The sequence below is a fragment of the Camelus dromedarius genome, chromosome 18 (genome assembly GCF_036321535.1).
Source record: "Camelus dromedarius isolate mCamDro1 chromosome 18, mCamDro1.pat, whole genome shotgun sequence".
Classification (NCBI taxonomy): Eukaryota; Metazoa; Chordata; class Mammalia; order Artiodactyla; family Camelidae; genus Camelus; species Camelus dromedarius.
Window position 1 is genome coordinate 45,316,319 of NC_087453.1, and position 19,024 is coordinate 45,335,342.

General features: G+C 50.4%; 1 protein-coding gene across 5 annotated transcripts in view; it reads right to left on the reverse strand.

Annotated features, from left to right (window-relative positions):
- RALGAPA2 (Ral GTPase activating protein catalytic subunit alpha 2) overlaps positions 1 to 19,024 on the reverse strand; it is a 264,651-nt gene that overhangs the window by 90,361 nt on the left and 155,266 nt on the right. For 4 of the 5 annotated variants that reach the window (XM_031434392.2, XM_064475925.1, XM_064475923.1 and 1 more), the window contains 7 exons: positions 16,053 to 16,163; positions 14,705 to 14,773; positions 14,254 to 14,388; positions 11,161 to 11,344; positions 6,337 to 7,108; positions 5,469 to 5,540; positions 447 to 570 (listed from right to left, as the gene is read on the reverse strand). In XM_031434392.2, coding sequence (XP_031290252.2) covers positions 447 to 570; positions 5,469 to 5,540; positions 6,337 to 7,108; positions 11,161 to 11,344; positions 14,254 to 14,388; positions 14,705 to 14,773; positions 16,053 to 16,163 — 1,467 coding nt within the window. The remainder of the gene's footprint in view (positions 1 to 446; positions 571 to 5,468; positions 5,541 to 6,336; positions 7,109 to 11,160; positions 11,345 to 14,253; positions 14,389 to 14,704; positions 14,774 to 16,052; positions 16,164 to 19,024) is intronic. The other variant, XM_064475924.1, reaches the window with a different exon arrangement.

Genomic DNA, 19,024 nt, shown 5'->3' on the forward strand with positions numbered 1-19,024 from the left:
GGGATCTAGGGACACAGGTTGATAGCCAAACCAGCACAGCTACTATTGAGTCAACTTTGGGCCTCATCTAACTTCCTTTTTTCACCCGTTAAGTCATCGGTTTCTTAGCCAGTCTCCATACTGTGACCAAAGCCATTTCTTCTCTGCCCATATCTGTCTTCTCTCAGTACAGACTGTCTATGGCTGGTGAGTTGACCTATTTGGTTCTGATAAAAAGCAAATGAAACAATACAAAGAGGAAAGCTAAGGAGAAACAAAAGTTTAGGTATAATGACGAAAATAACTAATTGAAGATGTCAAATTCAGCCTATTCTTCAACTCCAGAACTCTACCCACGCCACACTGGAACGTGAAAACACACGTGAAAACATGTGTCCTCAACACCTGGTTCACACCCATCCTTAAACGGCGCTGTCAACAGACTCCTCCAGAATGCAACCGATTACCTCCCATCCAAGGCCGGCAACGAAGTCTTCATAAGCTTGGCTTCCTCTTTCATTGGAGAGGATGGAACACTTGTCCTCCTGACCTTCAGCGATGTAGAACACTGCGATTTTGTGCGTTTCACGGCTGTAAAGGTTTGAACGTAGAGGAGTCAGAATCCTTACGTGGAAAATCGTTTCACTGCTGCCATCCACACTCCTGCCACTCAGCTCACATTTACTGAGACCTCACGAGGGGCCAGTCATCGCCCCACGAAGGTTCAATGTGATCTCATTTATCTCCGCCAGCACCCTAAGGAGACAAGCCGTATTGTCACCTCCCTCGTGGAGAGAGCTGAAAGGAGGCACAGCAAGTCGCACAGAAAGCACATGCAGCGAGCAGGGGACCGGGCCGGAGGCCGGGCAGCCTGGTTCCTGAGACTACTCGCTGACAGATGAGACACTTAACAGCATGTCAGAGCACATGGTTTGACAAATTCTCTCCATTTTTGGTTAAAAAAAAATCTTCGAAAGCATTTCAGATAGATCTCAGTTGTGAACAATCTAGGTGACCACACCCATTTCCCTTCCCACACTGAGATACGGGAACGGGCTGGCTCACTGGAACTGTGAAATAGGCCTGGGCCAGACGAGACACGGAAGCGACCTCCTCGAGGCAGAACACACCCGGGCCCTTCCTCTGTGAGGGGCTGCACCCGCCCCGCGCTCGGGCTGGTCTCGGCGGGCCTGACGGGGTGCACAGCTGTCCGGGGAGACGTCTTGGGCCATATAAATGGCTCGTCCACTTCCTCCAGGATGGGTTTGGGGCACTTTGCTGTTAAATCAAGTAAAAATGCCATGCACGTGCCTCCTAACCTGCTGGACATCCAGCATAGACAGTCCTCGGCACACAGAAGTGGCCCAGTTAAATCTCTGTTGAACTGGCCATAGATACAATGACACGTTTGATTATATCAATAACTCATTCTATAAATCATACTCTGAATTGCCAAAGCCGCTGGACCTACACCCAGTGATCTGTTAAGTTCTGGATTGTCATTCCCAGAGCACTTCCACTCTTCTTGTTTCTACAGAACATTCTGAAACATCTCATAGGAAAACTACTGAGCACTTACATAATCCGAATGTTTCTACCATCTAATTGTTCAACATCTCAACATGCATAATCTGATGAGACATTAGATTGGTGAAATCGGGGCTCCATATTTTAACATATTCTCCAATATTTCCTCCTGCAGGAATATTATTTTTCTACTTAATTAGCAGAATGAATTGAAGCTCAACTAAAAAGTCTTAAAAATAAATCAAGGAGGAGAGTGTGCTCCTTCTAGTCCTTTCCGTGTTCGTGTCTCTCTGGAGTCTACACGTAGTGACCATACTTGGAAGGAAAATTAGAAAACACAGAAGAATAAAAAAAACCCACTAGTAGGGGTGTATGTATCTTTTTGAATTAATTCTTATTTTGCGGTTGGCTTTATTCCTTTGATAACTATGTAAGTTTAAAAAACTAAAGCTCTAAACGTTCTTAGAAACAATAAACAGTACATACATGCAAATTTAAGAAATATGTGCAGTATATTGTGTATATGTATTTACATGCAATACATTGTATATGTGCAGCCAAATTGTAACTTCTGCCTAAAAAAACAAACAAACAAAAAAACCCACTAGTGTTCTTTGCTTCTATGTTGAAATCATAACCCTCACCTCAGTGCAGGATGCATTTGTGCATATGAAATGAGAAACTACTCTCATGTTTTGCAACTGATTCATTCACTCAAAATATTTATGAAAGCTTTTAAAATTTATTGTGTAAAATATACCTAACATAAAAGTCACCATTCAGGCCATTTGGGAGCGTGAACGCCTTTATACTTCGTGCTTGTGTAACAAGGTTATGAATGGCTGTGTAACATCCCATGACATTACTGTACTGGATCCAAGTCCTTGTCACCGGACACTTAGGTTGCTTCCATTGTAAAGACCTTATCACATTATCTTTGATGAGTCCTTAAAATAAATTCATACGACACACTGTAACTGACTATACTTCAATAAAAAAAAGATTTACATAAAAATTAGATTCACAGAAACGGGACCGAGGTCGCTGCCCACTTTTAAGGCTCCCGGTGCGCACTGCCCTGCTGGCAGCAGAGACGGCGGGCGAGTGGGCGTCCAGCAGGCCCCGGCGGCGTAGCCTGAGCGCCCTCCTGGGGCGCCCGTCTCGGTGGGACGGCTGCGGGGGGTTCTGGGTGCTGCTATGGCAGAGACCCTGTGCCCTCACACCATCAGAGGTCTTGTCCTCCCATAGCCGAGGCACCGCTTCCTGCCTCGGACTGGCCCTCAAAGAGCGATAATGACCCGAGGGCTTGGATGGTAAGAGAGGTCACGATCTGTCAACTAAGAGACTGTCTCTTTCAACACGTGGGGAAGAAAATACAGTTACTCAATTTCTTTCTGCAGCTCTGTCTGTATATTTAAAAGTCCTTAGTTCATTTTTTTCTGCTGTATACACTTTACACACGTAAGACCATCTCAGGTTTATCTGAAATGTTCTTAATTTATTCTCCTTGGAAGTCCAGGCTGTTTACGGTTGTAGCTGCTTCCAGGTCCTTGAGTCCTCATTAAGCCAAAGTGGGAGCAGAGAGCCCTCGGCCCCAGTGACTGCCTGACTGATGGAGGTGTGAGGAAAGGTGACCTTTCGCTGTAAACTCTCATCAAATTTCACAGCCTCCGAAATGCTAGCACCGCAGAGAGCCTGTGAGGACGCAGACGCTGAGTCTGGCCTTACGAGAGCCGGGCTTCTGAAATGATAATTAGCAGCGTTAACAGCACTTCATACCCAGGGCCTGCAGGACCAGCGCCTGAAGAAGCAGGCAGCTGAGGACCACAGGGACAGAAAACCAGCAACTTCCTCCGCCCCCTTAGAATGAGTCTTTCCTTCTCGTTAGGAACAGGCCAGAACAGCTTGGTTTCCTGGTGCTGTCGCATTAAAAAGCCAAAGAGAGAGCCACGGTTTTAACTGTCACTCTGCCGTGTGGTGGCGAGAGGCACTGACGCTGAGAAGGGGCGCCCTCTTTTAACTCGGCACAGCATTCACACGTCTTTGCTGACTTCCCGGTATAAAAAGCATAGCTGCCAGACAGTCTCTGCTTTTCCTAAGGACGCGGCAAGCAGCAGCTCTGCCTTGGCCGCAGGCAGAGATGCTGATGTCAGAAATAAATGGACACATCCTGAAAGGCAGCGGAGGGACACGGTGTGGTCTCACCTGCTACCTGACCAGCACACAGACAGCCTGCATTTCTCACAGCTAAAGAGTCCCTTGTCTTTTTTTTCCCCAAAAAGAACCTTGAAAACACTCTGTACTGGAGAACAAGTGGATACCTTTGTCAGGAAGACACGCAGCCCAGGAGTTGGGGTTTTAAGTGAACGTCAATCCAGGGGCGGAGGACGTGCCCGTCAGGTCTCCAGCGCCACACTTCTCCCTCCCAGGGAGCTGATTCAACTGCACCTCATGCAACTGAAGCACACTCACACTCAACGAACGGCCGGAAGCACGCGACACCCGTGTGCCAGCGTGACACAAGGACGTGTGGCGTCATTCAGCATGTGCCTGGAAAGCGAGTCGGGACCCAAGGGACTGCCTGTTCCCTACCAGGGGCCAGAGGGAGAGCGAGGTGACTTTCGAGCCCTTCAGAAAAAGCCCTCACAGAACCTCCCCAGAGAATCTGTTCTCTTCCTCCGGAGAAGATGCAGCGACAAGACCAGCGGCAGCGTGGGGAGGGGCCATGGGAGGGGGCGCCTGCAGGTCCTTCCTTGAGATGCGCAGAGAGGGCTCCGAGAGGAGTGGAAAGAAATGGGCTTTTTAAAAACTAAAGATCAAGGTGACACAGGAAAATGTGGGCGCGAGACGTAAGTTCCAGGGACGCGCCCCATGCAGCGAGGGTCCTGGGCTTCACGCAGGACAGAACTCAGTAGAGAGAAGGGAGATGTGTTCAGAGACGCGCACTCCACACCGAGCACGGGCCGTCCCCGAAGGCCAGAGAGATGGACAGAGAGACAGCGACCACGAGGGGCGGGGCTTCAGTCCTCATGGGCTGGGGAACTTCACACGCTAACAAGTGCGAGGCTTATTCCAACTACTCTGGGGACAGGGCGGGGTTCCAGGAACTGGGCCACCACCCATTTTGACCTTTCACGGCTAGCCTCGGAACCGTCACAGTGTTAATTTATCAGGGAGCGTACAGAGTAGCTCAAGGTCGACTGGAGGTCAAATCTCCCGCCACTTCAGGCCTTACAGTCCACTGCGAGCTGACTCCCGCCATCCTGGCGCTAACTGCCGTGCCACTGTTTCAATGGCTGTGCCTTGCCCCCTCCCCTCCTGTCTCAAAGGGAGCAGGCCGTTCAAGACTTCGAGCACCTGCGACGTACCAAGGACTACAGGTGCTCCGGACAGAGATGCTTTTTGGAAGCACGCATCTCCCCAGATCAAACGCTGGTCATCAGATTACCGAGGACGGCTTCTGAGATGGTCCGGAAAAGGGGGCGATCTGAGAACTGACCAGCTCTGGAGAACGAGGTTTGGGGCTGAGGAGCAACTCGTGACAGCACCCGGGTCTTAACCTCGCCAACCCTGCAGAGCTGAGACCGCGGGATGCTGGCCGGCGGGCCCACGGTGCAGGGTAGGAAGTCGGGGTCACTGGCTTCAAACTACTGGTCTGTGCGCATGGGCAGGCTGTCTGACCTGGGCAAACCCCTGACCCTCAGTGGAGCGAGAGGTGGCCGCAGAAGTGAAATAAGAACCAGAATCCACTGGCTTTCATGTGCCTCAGTCAAAGGCAGAGATCAGTGGGGGCGATGACCTCATGTAAGTTTATTCCTCAGGGCGAAAACACCAACGGCACGGTCTGTGTCAGCGTGCTGGCTCCCGGACCTGTGCGGGGAGCTCGCTCGGCACCCGCGTCTGGGGGCCCCGCACACGCGCACACAGACAGGGACAGGGTGGTTGGGCATACTTCCACGTACCACTGTCGGGAGTCCAGATTTTTCAGCTCTCTCAGTAATTTTGAATTTTTCTTCAACAGATGGAAATTCTTCCTGTATAGAAAGAGAGATGGAAGAAAAGTCGTGTCATCACAGATCAGTTTTGCCCTTTCCAATCGACTAACAAATCTACCTGCTCATCGGTCCCTCCATCCACCCATCCATAACACCTCATTCATAAAAGATGTGTGACCCAAGCCTCCAGAATGAATTCCGTTCTTAAGGTAGTCAAAGACATCACAGTTCCACTGCGCCCCTCCGGTCCAGGGACTCTGGGTGGCCCCGGCCCGCGGCTGTGTGACCTGTGTGCGTGTCTGCACCTGTTTTCACTGCCGGCTCTGCTGTGAGACCCTTTTCCCCACCTCCGTAGCTCAGACCCGCCCCTTCCACAGGGTCCTCCCCATCGCCCCGCACTTCCCAGTGGGCTGAACCCTTGAGTCACAGCATCTTTCATGAGAGGTGTACAGAGCCTGCTGCCCCCACCAGCGCTAAGGACGGACGGTGGCTTATTCCATCTTTGTCGTCCATCTGCATTTTTCCCGAAGGCAGAAGCAACAATGGACACACAGCCATAATTAAAACACACACACACACACACACACACACACACACAGAGTAAATGTTTGATACCCTTGAAAGTACATAGCAGATGCCTGAAATTCAATCTGTGCATCAACACAGCAGAGTTAGCTAAATTTCTAGCTTTAATTTAGCATAAAATAAGCTCTCAGTGCTGAAGCAGAGAAAAATCTCCATTTCTGCTCTCTGCTTCCCAGACCCCAAACTGATGGGAATAACAAGCCCACAAAAATTGCGATGAAGTAACCGAAGGTCTAGAGGCGGCCGTTACCTTCTGTCCCAAGAATTCATTCCCAAGTCATCAAGCAACAGCCTACAGAAGTAGAAGGCCCCACGGGGCCCCACGGCGGGAGGCTGCTCCTGGCTGGGGACTCTCATGGCGGAGCTGGAGTTGCATCTCTGGATGTACTCGTCCTCCTGCGCGTTCTGGCGCAAGATGGCCTCGATGATTTCCTTCTCTTGGTCATGGCTCATCCCACACGGGGGTGGGGAAGGCTCGTTGAGATTTAGCTGTGATGGTAAAAGGCATTCAGGGCTCGTGTGACCAATGTTTTCCAGCAACTGGTCGAGGACATCCTCTCCCTCCTCTGCCTGAGAAAGCTCCTTCTGAGGTCCAGAGGCTGGATGAAGCCAGCCAGAGATCGGGAGAGAGGGACTTCTGCCCTCGCGTGCGGAGCAGCCTTGCAGAGGTCCGTAGAGCAGCTTCCCATCCCAAGAGTACTTCCCTGAGACGTCCCTCACGATGACCCGCACGTCGGAGAAGGCGCCCGCTGGCGAGCCGCCAGCAGGACCGTCCGCGGGCGTCTGCAGGCAGGAGATGAGGGTGCTGTCGTTGAACACAAACAGCTGCAGGCCAGGGCTCCTGAACACGTCGGGGGAGAGCTCGGCCGCGCCGGCGTGCGCGTTGTCGTGGTTCTCGCTGACCAGGCTGTGCAGCACGGCCGGGCCCCCGCGGAGCGGGAAGTGGCCCAGGTGATTGACCAGGTGCGCCATCACCATGCGGGCCGTCAGCGGGATCAGCTCTAGACTCCTCCTCTTCCTCTCTGCCAGCGGAGGGAGCATGCAGAGACAGGGGGAGGGGAGGTTACAAGCGAGCAGCACCAGCTCTCAACCTGCACTTGGGAAGTTCGAGGATTTCAGTCTGGGGATTCTTTTCGCCTCTTTTCTTTTCTTTTCTTTTCTTTTTTTTTTTTTTTGACATGAATTCTACTGGAATGTAAAAGTACAATTTAAATAGACCGCTAAAAGAACCCACTTACATGAAGATTTCATTCTGACAGGGACACTGAAAAATGTGTAGCTATAGAAAACCAGAGAAAGATCCTGGTCCTCAAGGAGCCGATGGCTCTAGGATCTCCAGGGGGAGGATGTGCAGCTGGAGGGGACGGCAGAGCTGGGGTGGGGGCTGTGGGACCAGGCTAGGGAGGTGGCCTCACTCCCCTCCGTGCAGAAAGGGAGACACTGATATAATGGAATGAATCAAGCCATTGACCACTTAAAAATACTTGAAGCTTTTTCAGGAACCTCCATACTGTTCTCCATAAACTGGCTGCACAACTTACACTCCCACCAGCAGTGCAGGAGGGCTCCCTTCTCCACAGCCTCTCTAGCATTTATTATTTGTGGATTTTTGATGATGACCATTCTGACTGGTGTGAGGTGATACCTCATTGTAGTTTTGATTTGCATTTCTCTAATAACTAGTGATATTGAATATCTTTTCATGTGCCTGTTGGCCACCTGAATGTCTTTGGAGAAATGTCTATTTAGATCTTCTGCCCATTTTTTGATTGGGTTGCTGTTTTTTTACATATATACAGAGATTCCTTAAAAAACAAAAAATAAAGTTACCATATGATCCAGCAATCCCACTCCTGGGCATATATCCAGAGAAAACTCTAATTTGAAAAGATACATACACCTCAATGTTCATAGCAGCAGTGCTTAAAATAGCCCAGACATGGACGCAACCTAAGTGCACATCAACAGATGACTGGATAAAGAAAATGTGGTATATACATACAATGGAATATTAGCCATGAAAAGTAACAAAATAATGCCATCTGCGGCAACATAGAAGGACCTGGAGATGATCATACGAAGTGAAGTCAGTCAGACAGAGAAAGACAAATACATATTGCTTATACGTGGAATCTAAAAAAATGAACAGTGCAAATGAACTTATTTACAAAACAGAAACAGACTCACAGACATGGAAAACAAATGTATGGTTACCAAAGTGGAAAAGGTGAAGGAGGGATAAATTAGGAGTTTGGGATTGACATATATAAAATAGATAACCAACAAGGGCCTACTGTAGAGCACAGGGACTATATTCAATATCTCGTAATAACCTATAATGGAAAAGAATCTGATAAAGAACAGATTTATATATATATATACATATATGTATATATATATATATATATAAAAAACTGAATCACTTTGCTGTACTGAAACTAACACAACATTGTAAAGCAACTATACTTCAATTAAGAAATGGTAAAAATTAAAAAAATAAAAAATAAGTATTTGAAGCCACTTGCCTTAGGATCATTGTGACTATGTCTTGCTGTTGGGGCATTTTAATATTTAACAGAACTTGGTCTATTAATAATTCATGGAATGCCTTAGAAGGCTTTAACTAAATTTGTAGTTGGTTAAATGCCCATGAGCAACTAATTTACAAAATTTTTCAGACTTCAAACGTATAGAAAGAATGACAAGAGCATGTAAAAGTGGGCCGTGTGAAACATTTGGGGTATAAGGAAGAAAGACTAACTCCACAAGGATGGACTGAAATGACTACTTAAGCTTGAGAGCAGTTAAGAGAAATTTTAATCTACCAAATTCTCAAAAGAATCGTGCGTCACACTAAGAACAAGTGATAATGGAAACGTCTAATAAAAAGAAAACACCAGACAATTAAATAAACCAACTTCTATCATTTGGGCTTAAAGGGTTAGGAGATACTTGGTTTCTAAGTTCACAAGAGAGTTTAAAACCTCTTTTGCCACAGAAGTTCACAGTCATTTTTATACCACAGAACTGTGCTGGGACAAGTCTGCATGAGGCCCCGAGGTTCTCTGGAGAGTGAATATTCAAGTCAGAGACTATTGTATATTGAAAGAAAGTGGCACAAAAATTTAGATGTGCTAATTTTAGGTTTGTCCTTTTCCATTAACCTATTCGTCTTCTGCCATTTTTAAGTGACGGGTCATGGTAAGTGGCGAACCTGTTTCCGGGACAGCCCTGTGGGTTGCCTTTAGGGGAAGGTAAGTTAATTTTCTTATGACATGGACAACAAGGTAGGAGACAACAGAGAAACAGATCCAGGGTCATTTTATTATTTAAAAAAATGTTTTGAATTTACAACTAGGGGGGAAAAATCAAGAAAAGACTGCAGTTTGAGAGAACAGCAGAACACCAGCAGAGGACAAGCAGGTAGGTGATTCAGAGACCGGAGGGCACGCAGCAGGAGCATGGACTGTGCCCCGCGGCCCCGCCAGCCACACGGCCCCAGTCAGGAGGGTCTGCTCTCCTGCAAAACCTCCACGTGAAGAAGGCAGCATCTCAGGAACCTGGTCATTAAGTCTTAGACTGAAAGTCCACCTCCATCACTGCCGACCTGGGCACCCTTGGGAAAATCCCTCCTGTTTGCTAAAACAATGACAGGCTGCTCCGGAGCCCCGCTCCCAGCTGGCCCCCACTCCCGGCCCGTCCCCCTCGGCCTGAACCCTACTCCGACTCTGCAGTCCTGAGAGCACAGCCTGGACCCCGGACCCTCACCGGCGAGTGCCTGCCGAGTCCTTCCTCCCTCTGCCCAAGGCCCCACCTGGGGTCTGTCTCAGCACTCCCAGGTCACCTGTTCACACTGTCTGGCGACAGACCAAGCACTCGGCCCAAAGTACTCGGCCAGACCCACCACCAAACACTTCTTTGGAAAATAAAACCACTCCTGTTCTGGTTTCACCCTCCATGAGCTTCTGGAAGCACCTGTCTCTGCCAGCCTTCCTCGGCCGCCTGTCCACCTTCTTCCCTCGACCTCCTAGAAACGACACCTCTCGGTTCTCCGTCCGTTTTCCAGACTTTGCTTTCCTGGTGATGTCCCCTCATTCCCTTTCCTTTAATGAATTCCTTAAGTTCTATTCTATCCCCAAGGTTCCATTCTTAGGTCTAGGTTTTTAGCCTGCTAAGTCCATAAAATTTTCATGGATGATTTGACACTCCATACCCACTTTTTTTTTAACTTTCAATTTTTGAGACACTTGAAGATGCACCTGTACTTGTAAGAAATAATACAGAGCGATCCTGAATATCCTTCACGCAAACAGTAACATCTTGGATGGGGACAGTACAGTATCACAATCATCGCTGAGACAACGCATCAGGATTCAGAGTTCACTAGTCTCACATACACTCATTTGTGTGTGTGTGTGTGTGTGTGTTATTCTACGCAGCTTTATCACATGTATAGATGACACACCCACATCTTGACTCATCTTCCAAGGCCTAGGGAGGGGCTCTTGTCATCCAGGGAGAAGGGTGGTGGAGGGGGACACACGGCAGCCCCCCAAGTCCTGACAACACCCACACACTCTCCGGCGGGCCCTCTGCTCTGAGATCAAGTCTCACGCTGTGGCTCGCAAACTCCCCTCTTTCTTCGTGAAGCCCTCCTAGTCTGGAACACTCTACCAGCGCCTTGCAAAGTCTGCCCATCCTTCCAGGTCTGGCTTAAGTCCTCCGTGTAAGCCCCCACGGTGCTCCAGGGACACATGTGAGTCCCTCTGCCTTAATCCTGTCTCTCCCATGAGATGAAAGCTCCTTGGGGACAGAAAATGAACTGGTTTTGTGGGTCCCCTGGGTCTGAGACATGCAGGTCCTTAATAATACAAAATTTAACCAGGATGGGACAAGAAGGGGGAGGAGAACAGAAAAGGACAAGAAACAAGGAGGGAAGAATTTGCTATCACAGAAACCTCTAGAAACCTGGATTTCAGCACTAGATTTTTAAAAAATAACACAGCAAGTGTGAACAAAAGGCTGCCACCTTCCCTTTTTTGCTCACGGGAATGAATATTCTGGAGACTCTTACCCTCTTCGACAGTAAGCAGGTTGCCCAGCTCTGCTGATGAAGGATACTGAACCGGCTCAGAATTCTTCACGTTGGCCAGGGGCAGGAAGGGGTCGTAGTCCGTGGATGACAGGTCAGCCAGCGTCAGGGTTTTGTGGCTCTGTTGGGTGTATGTGCTCGAGCCACAAACGCAGCAGTGCAAAACCTGCCAAAAACAGAAGGGAAGGTGCGTTGCGGGTGCCACCAACCTCCTGTCTCCTGATGATCTGTCCAAACACAATGGCACTTAGGTAGGCCTCCGGCCTGGTAATTCCTGAAAACGTGGAATCCCTCCCCTCTAGAACGCCTTCCTGCTATTAGCAAGTGTATCTTGCTCCTTTCACATCAATGTCAGTAAGTAAAAGGAAAGGAAACGTCAACAAGAGCTTATTTCCCTATTCTGTGCAGTCAGTCCTGCTCTGGTCCACAGAGGCAGCACGAGGGCAGGGAGCCCAACCAGGAGATGCGGACCGGCTGGGGGATGAGGACCGGCCAGGGGATGAGGACCCAGCCAGGGGATGAGGACCCAGCCGGGGGATGAAGACCTGGCCGGGGGATAAGGACCAGCTGGGGGATGAGGACCAGCCAGGGGAATGAGGACCCAGCCGGGGAATGAGGACCAGCCAGGGGATGAGGACCAGCCAGGGGAATGAGGACCCAGCCGGGGAATGAGGACCAGCCAGGGGATGACGACCAGCCAGGGGAATGAGGACCCAGCCCAGGGATGAGGACCAGCCAGGGGAATGAGGACGCAGCCGGGGGGATGAGGACCGGCTGGGGGATGAGGACCAGCCAGGGGAATGAGGACCCAGCCGGGGGATGAGGACCCAGCCGGGGGATGAGCTGCAGATAACCCACCACCCAGGCTGGAAGGCAGAGAGGGAGCAATTAGCAGAGACCCTTAGCCTAGCTGATAAATGTTAATGAATCTGAATTTGTGTTAACTCACAACCCCATGACTTGGAAGAGCTAATACAATTTTTAAAAGTATAATTAATGCAATAAATTTAATACAAATTAGTTTCCTGAAAGCTCACTGCTTGTTAACCAATTACCGTTGACTGAAGGCCTGTAAGCCAGGCACACAAACCATCTTGAGTATGCCAAAGCGTATAAATGAGCTAATAACTGTACTAAAGTTTACTTTTTTAAATCGTAAATTCAAGATCATTAATTCAAAAACCTGATTTTTATGAAGACGAGGAAAGTACTTTAGAAACTAGGGAAAGATCACTTTTGGGGACCTGCTCTGATCTGCCCCAGGCAGGACACCGTGGGGTCAGGCTGGGCTTCTCCCGAGTTAGTTCCCTCTACCTGTGTGGCCTCGTGGGGACTGGAGGAGGACGGAGGCACATGTGGCCTTTGGACACGGCTGAAAAGTACTGCAGTTGGCAGGGGACAGTCGCCTGGACACCTCTTCCCAGGAAAAAAGCTGTCTAGGAAACTTAGGGTAGCTTTCTTATTAATATAAAATTTGTTTCCCAGTCTTCAAGAGAATTAATTTCTTTAGTTAAATGCCATAAATATAAGAAATACAAATTCAAACCACAATGCAATACCACTGCATTCCTGCCAGACGCAAACAGTCAGCAAGAATGTGGAGCGGCCGCAATTCACAGACACCGCTGTTGACAGTGGACATCTGCACGCCACTCTGGAAGAGCACCAGGCGTCCGCTACTGCAGCGGAACACGTGGATTCCAGAGCTCCACTCCCAGGTGCACGCCCGGCAGAAACGCATACACGTGTGAACCAGAGGACTATGACTCCCAAGGGACGGTATGAGTCCACACGGTAGCCACAGCCCAGACAGCGGTCACCGGGGTGTGTGGGGAACAGACACAGCGGGGCTCCTGGGATCTGGGGACGCTCTGTTTCTAGACCGGGACCTGGTTTGGCGGGTGTGCTCATGTTGTGAAAACCCACCAAGCTCTCACTTACGACTGACAGATGCGCTTTCCTGGGTGCAAATTATACTTCAACAAAAAAAGGTTTCCTTTAAAAACACAATGAAGAATTATTCAATAAATTTATGTATCGTGTTAACTATAAAGTACCTGTTATATTGGTAAAGCAATTTTAACAGAAATGTTTCAAGAAAAGAGAGGCTAGAAAAGAGAAGAATTTAAATGACTGTGGCTACTTCAGCTGGTCAAGCCATCTAGGCTTCTAACACACCAGGATGACAGAAGAATGACTCATCTGAACACAGCTACTACAGTATTTGACAACTGAAGAAATCGTTTAACAGTACATAATACTTTTTGGTAGAATTTCAACCATGACTAAGTGAGTTTTTTTTTTTTTTAAATTCACTTTAAAGTGAGGCAACAAAGCGATCAACTAATAACTTGGAAATCTTTTTAAAAAAAACTATTGTTAAAGGTTTGTTACTACAAAAATAAGCAACAGGACTGTCCCTACTTAATAGTAATTATTCAAACGACACACAACTAATAGACAGGCAGACAGACAGGCAGATAGACAGATGGACAGACAGACAAAGGCTTTCACAGGACGGGCTGTGAGGCCTGTAAGGAAGGCTGGTATAAAGGGACCAGAGCAAGCGCCACAGCCGGTCCGCAGGCGGCGGTGAAATTCGAGTGTTTTAAGTGCTGCAAGATCGATGAGGCTGACTGCTTTGATGTGATATACTGTCTTTCCTTAATTTATACCCTAAGATCTTTTAAAACAGATTAGGGGGACCATTGTACGTTTTCGTCCTTTGATTTTGTCAAGTGAAGGCTATGGCTATTCCTACGATATAAACGGTTCCTTTCAAAATTAAGCAGGTACCGACCAGGCTATACGCACGAGGGGCCCTGAGCGTAGCGCAGCCGGGTCCAGACGGCAGTCAGAGGAACGCGAGCCTCACGCACTGGGGACGCGCGGCCGCTCTATGACCACAGCTGCTCCGTTTTCACTGCCGAAGTCATTCCTTTCCTTTAAAATGTTTACCCCATAAATCCTTGCCAAAAGGGCAAAGATAAGTAAGTAAATGCAGAAAACATGTTCCAGTGATTGTGGGATGTGCAGGTGCGCAGTCGGCGCCCCCAGGGCGCAGGGGAGACTCACCCTGTAGACGTAGTCCAGCAGGGGGGCTCGGGGCGAGGGCTGCTCCAGGGCCGCCGTGCACACCGGGTGGAGGAGGGCGCTCAGGGGCAAGGCCATGCACCAGTCCAGGAGGCAGAGCAGCAGGGACACGATGAACTGTGAGAGGAGGCAGACCCTGCGCCTTACTCTGCAGCCTCTTCAACCCCCCACGTGTTCCTTACCAAGGACCACAGCACTGCCCCACGTGCCAGCAATGCTCAGGACATACGCATGCGGAAGGACTGAACTTTAATTATCTAGAATAAATTGTTTACTATTTATTCTTATTTACAGTGAGCGAGGGCTTCACAGGGAGGCCGTGAGGGCCAACACAGAGAGCATGACAAAGGACACCCCTCTGTGGGGTATGGTTTACCATTGTGTCTCATATTTCCCCAAACTCCAGGGGAACCTCAGCTCGTGGGCTGCTTACCTTCTTATCGGCTTCCACTGAGGAGTGCTCTGCACTGGGCAACAGAAAAGCAATTGTGGCCACAAGGATCTGTGCAAAAGACAAATCCCCAGTCAAACAGACCGTAGTGAGGGTTTTGGGAGCCATGTATGCAATCAGAGTCCCAGGATGGCCCTGCTACTGAGCCCAGCCTGATGCCAACTCCTAGAGGAAGCTGACAAAAAGCCAAGAGTCATTTTAGAGATGTGTGTGCTCCTGAAAACCAGCAGAAGGCAATGGGGCCAGGCTGGCGGCAAAATCAGGGGCATCAGAGAAAGGAGTATGTCTCTCTGGACTCACACAATTTCCATCATCGGTCTCCACGCTTTTCACAATGAAAGCAAAAAACACTTCCAAAAATAATTATGAAAATGCTCCCATTTGATAATTTTCTCATAAATTACTCTGGGTCCCTGTCCGCCTATGGTCCCGGGGGAACAGCACCCTCTTCATTCCCACAGGTGTTCCCATGTAGGTGATAAATTATACAGCTGCCCTAAAAACCCGACTTGACTTTCTGCGGCATCTTATCCTCCTATTGTCCGAAGCTCTACCTCAAGTCTAGGTCCCTTAAGATCGAAAATCACTCGTGATTTCTGACGGCTCTCCGAGAGAACAAAGTGACCTCACCGGTGAAATTTATCTAGGGCCAAGAGAAAAATCAACATCACGTCTTCTCTCTCCCTGAGATACCACATCCGGATGTGTACACAGCAGGGCGTGTTTAAAGAAGCGCAGCGACAGAAGCCGGCGGGGACGCGTGCGCCTCTCCACTAGGCACCTGCGGGCCGGGGGTCCTGCTTCTGCACCAGCCGGCGCCCCCCGACAGCCCCGACCTCGGGGGCACGCTCGCTGAGAAGACCCTTCCCGTTCCCTCTCTTCCACCAACTACCCCACAGAGGGTGTGCGAGTCGCAATCTCGTTACAGCTGGGTAATCACGCTGCGGCAGAGCAGGGCCCTGTTTTACACAGCGGCCCCTCCCCGCCCCCCGCACACAGGGCATCGCAACCAGCTGCCTGCTCCTCGTTGGCACCATCCAAATTACTCGGGATGAATGAGGCCCAGTCTACAAAAGGCCTCTTTGTTGCGGTCGTGTCTGCCTTTCCAACCCCGCCAGTGTAAGACTGCCCTGGAACACTGGTGGCTTCTTACGCAGGGCCTGGAATCACAGCTGAGAAGAACCAGGGCAATTTAGTCTTAAAATGGGTGACTCGCGTGGCAATTTAACAGTCGGCCCTCTAACAATTGTTTGAGTATCCATAGTTAATTAAGTATCAAATATAATCAGAGGAAACGCTTGTGTTCTAGCATTACAGGAGGAAGACTTACTTCTGCAATTTTCCGAGGCAGAGAGGTTTCAAAGACCTGAAGCTTTTCCCAGTAGGAAACCAGCAGCTGAAGGACGTCACAGGCTACCTGGGCCACGATTTTGTTAGGAAACTGTGAAAACAGACAAACAAAAAACCACACGACCCCAAGCTAAACAACCTCACTTAGCACGTACATTATTCCCAAAGAAGAACAAAGTAGTTCTTTCTCTCCAGCACTGTTTAGGGATGCAAGTCCTGGTTCTGCATTAAATGTAAGAAAAGTGCATCCTGTTCCCAGACTGTCTGTGCATGATCCCCATTCTGCAACTGCCTCTGTCTGGACTGGCTGTGTTAACGTCCATAACGTTCTACAGAAACACGTCACTGTCGTGCAGTCACCTGGAAAGTAAAGCCACAACTTCAAGCACCTTATTCAGATCACATAAATGACAGTTCTGGCAACGGGGGGAAAATAAGACGTAGTACATTGTTGAGCATCCCCTGGGTGCCGGACCTTTTCCAAGAACTGACTCACTTTCGCACTGATAACTCTGCACTGACAGCTCTGAAGGTACACATTCCCTTCATTTTACACGCGGAGAAATGAGAATGGACCCAAAGACTTTCTATACTATGACATTAAACTTAACATACAACTGTAACATTCTAAGAAATGCAAGAAATGTGGCACTATGGGAACAGAATTCAAAGTTACGTAGATTCAATAACTGAGTATGTTTTCTGGGTCTGGCGTGAGTCCAGGGTCCTCTTCCATTTCTTGTGAGACAGCATGTCAAGAGGACGGTCCCTGGAAGGACTGCTGGCTGGGGATGTGCGAAAGGGATGACGATATCCTGACCATGGTGGGCCTCTGCCCATTCCTCAAACACTCTGCCTTATTCCTGCCTCAGGGCCTTTGCACCTGCTCCTTGCTCCACCTGGGACACTCACTCCCCAGGTCTGCATTTGGCTGGTGCTGCCACATCTTTTAGATCATGGCACCAGATGTCCTCTCCCCCGTGAGGCCACCATGCCTGTCCGAAGGCGTAGGGCCCACCCCCTGCAGCCCTTCGGTTTTGTCCCACTGCCCTGTGGAGTTTCTGTATTGCACTGAAGGCTATCAGAGCTGAACGTCCCTGCTTGTCTGCTTGTTCTTTTGTGTTTGTTTCCCCACATCTTGTTCACCATCATATTCCTAGTGCCTGGCCTGCCCCTGAGGGGGTCTGAGGGGAAGATGGAACACGAAGGGAGAGGAGGAATGGGAGTGGGCACTGGGCGTGTTTCTGCTGCATCTCAGCGGTCAAGTCATGGGGCTGAAACACGGCTGGCATGGCTCTTCCTGCTAAGCTGGAGGCAGACAAGGTGACCATGGTGACATGAAGGGAGTGGCAGACAAGAAAGACAAGAGGGCTGTGGACAGAGAAGGGTGAGGCTGGAAAGTTGGGGACAGACAGCAGAGAGAAGGCCCCACAGAGCAGGGAGGGTGGGCTGACCCTAGGGGAACGCAGGGGCGGACAGCACCCTTCCAGGCAGCGGGCCGGGCACAAGCACAGAGGCAGGCAAGGTCGCTGTGTGTTACTGACACACGGAGCATCTCAGGGCACGTGGGGAGGAAATCACCCACTCACTGGCTCACCTAGCGCAGGCTCACGGAGTCCCCACCACATGCCAGCACTGGACTGAAAGCACAGGGGACAAGGCGTACGGGGCGAGGCAGTCCCTGCTCTGAAGGAGCTGACAGCTCAGGGCAGCAGGCACGTCCACGCTGAATGCATTGGTCCGTGGGGCACGGGGTTAGGCCTGTCTGTGGATGGACCCCTCTGGCAGCCGCGTGGACCAGACCTGAGGGTCCAGACTAGGGGCCGGCTGTGTAAGGACGACCCTGGGGCAGCAGGTGGGAATGAGGAAGGCTGTTCAGGACTCTGAGACCAGGACGGGCGGTGGGGAAAGGAGGGGAGACGGTCGTGATGGCCCCTCAGATGGGCTGGGAGAAGGAGCGGCTGGTGGGCTGAGGGCCGGGGCTCAGTTCAGGCCCCTCTCGGTCGGGGTGCCTGGGAGGCAGGGTCAGGAAGCCTCCAGAGCCTGAGCTGACATTTCCACCCCAGTGCCCTCAGCCCACGTCCTGGGCAGAAGGCCGGAGTCTGTAAGTATGGCTCCAGCCGAGAACAAACCACCCCCTCCCCACCACCCACATGCTGTCCCACCAGAAACAAAATCTCCGGTGGCTGGGCAGTACCTGTTCCCTCACTCCTGCAGCCACAGGCTGGTTTTCATCCACAGCCCCGGGGAGCATCTCCCTAGACTGCTGCCCTCGCCCTTCCCACACCAAGGGCACAGTCACGGCCAGGCCAGCCTTGCCAAGCGCTCCTGGAGGCACGGCCACAGCAGAGCAGTGCCCAGAGCAGGGCGGGGCCCACAAGGCAGGAAGCCCCCCGCCCCCGCCGGGCCTCCTGCTCCTCTCCCTGAGCTCTCTTACGCTTAACGGGAGACCGATGTGGCTGATCCCGGTCCCCTGACTTCTCAGCAGCTCAGGCTGCGGCAAGTTCCTGGGCCTCCCGCTTAGTCGCCCTCTCTGTTATTTCTAGAACGGGCAGAGTGGCAGCGTCTACGGGGGTAGGAATTCGACCGGACGGTCCATGCCTGGTGCTGGGACCCCCAACAGAGCAGGGGCTCAAAGCATGGCAGGTACATTCTGTTCTGGTTTTTTTTTTTTGCGTAATTACAGAAAAATTAAAGCACTTTTTGAAAATTTATAGGAATACTAAGACAGATCTGGCCCAGCGGGAGGCGAATGCCCAGCAGGTGGCAGCTCTTCTTACCGACAAAGCAAAGGGGGAAGGACCCCCTCCAAGTGCCCGGGGCCCAGTGGACATGCGCACTGGGGCGGCCACCCAGGAGCTATCCCGTCTCTCTCAGTCCTGCTGAAGAGGCCAGGGCATGACATCCCACTTCCTGGTCACTCCGGCCAGCAGCAGACAGGCGTCCTGCTGA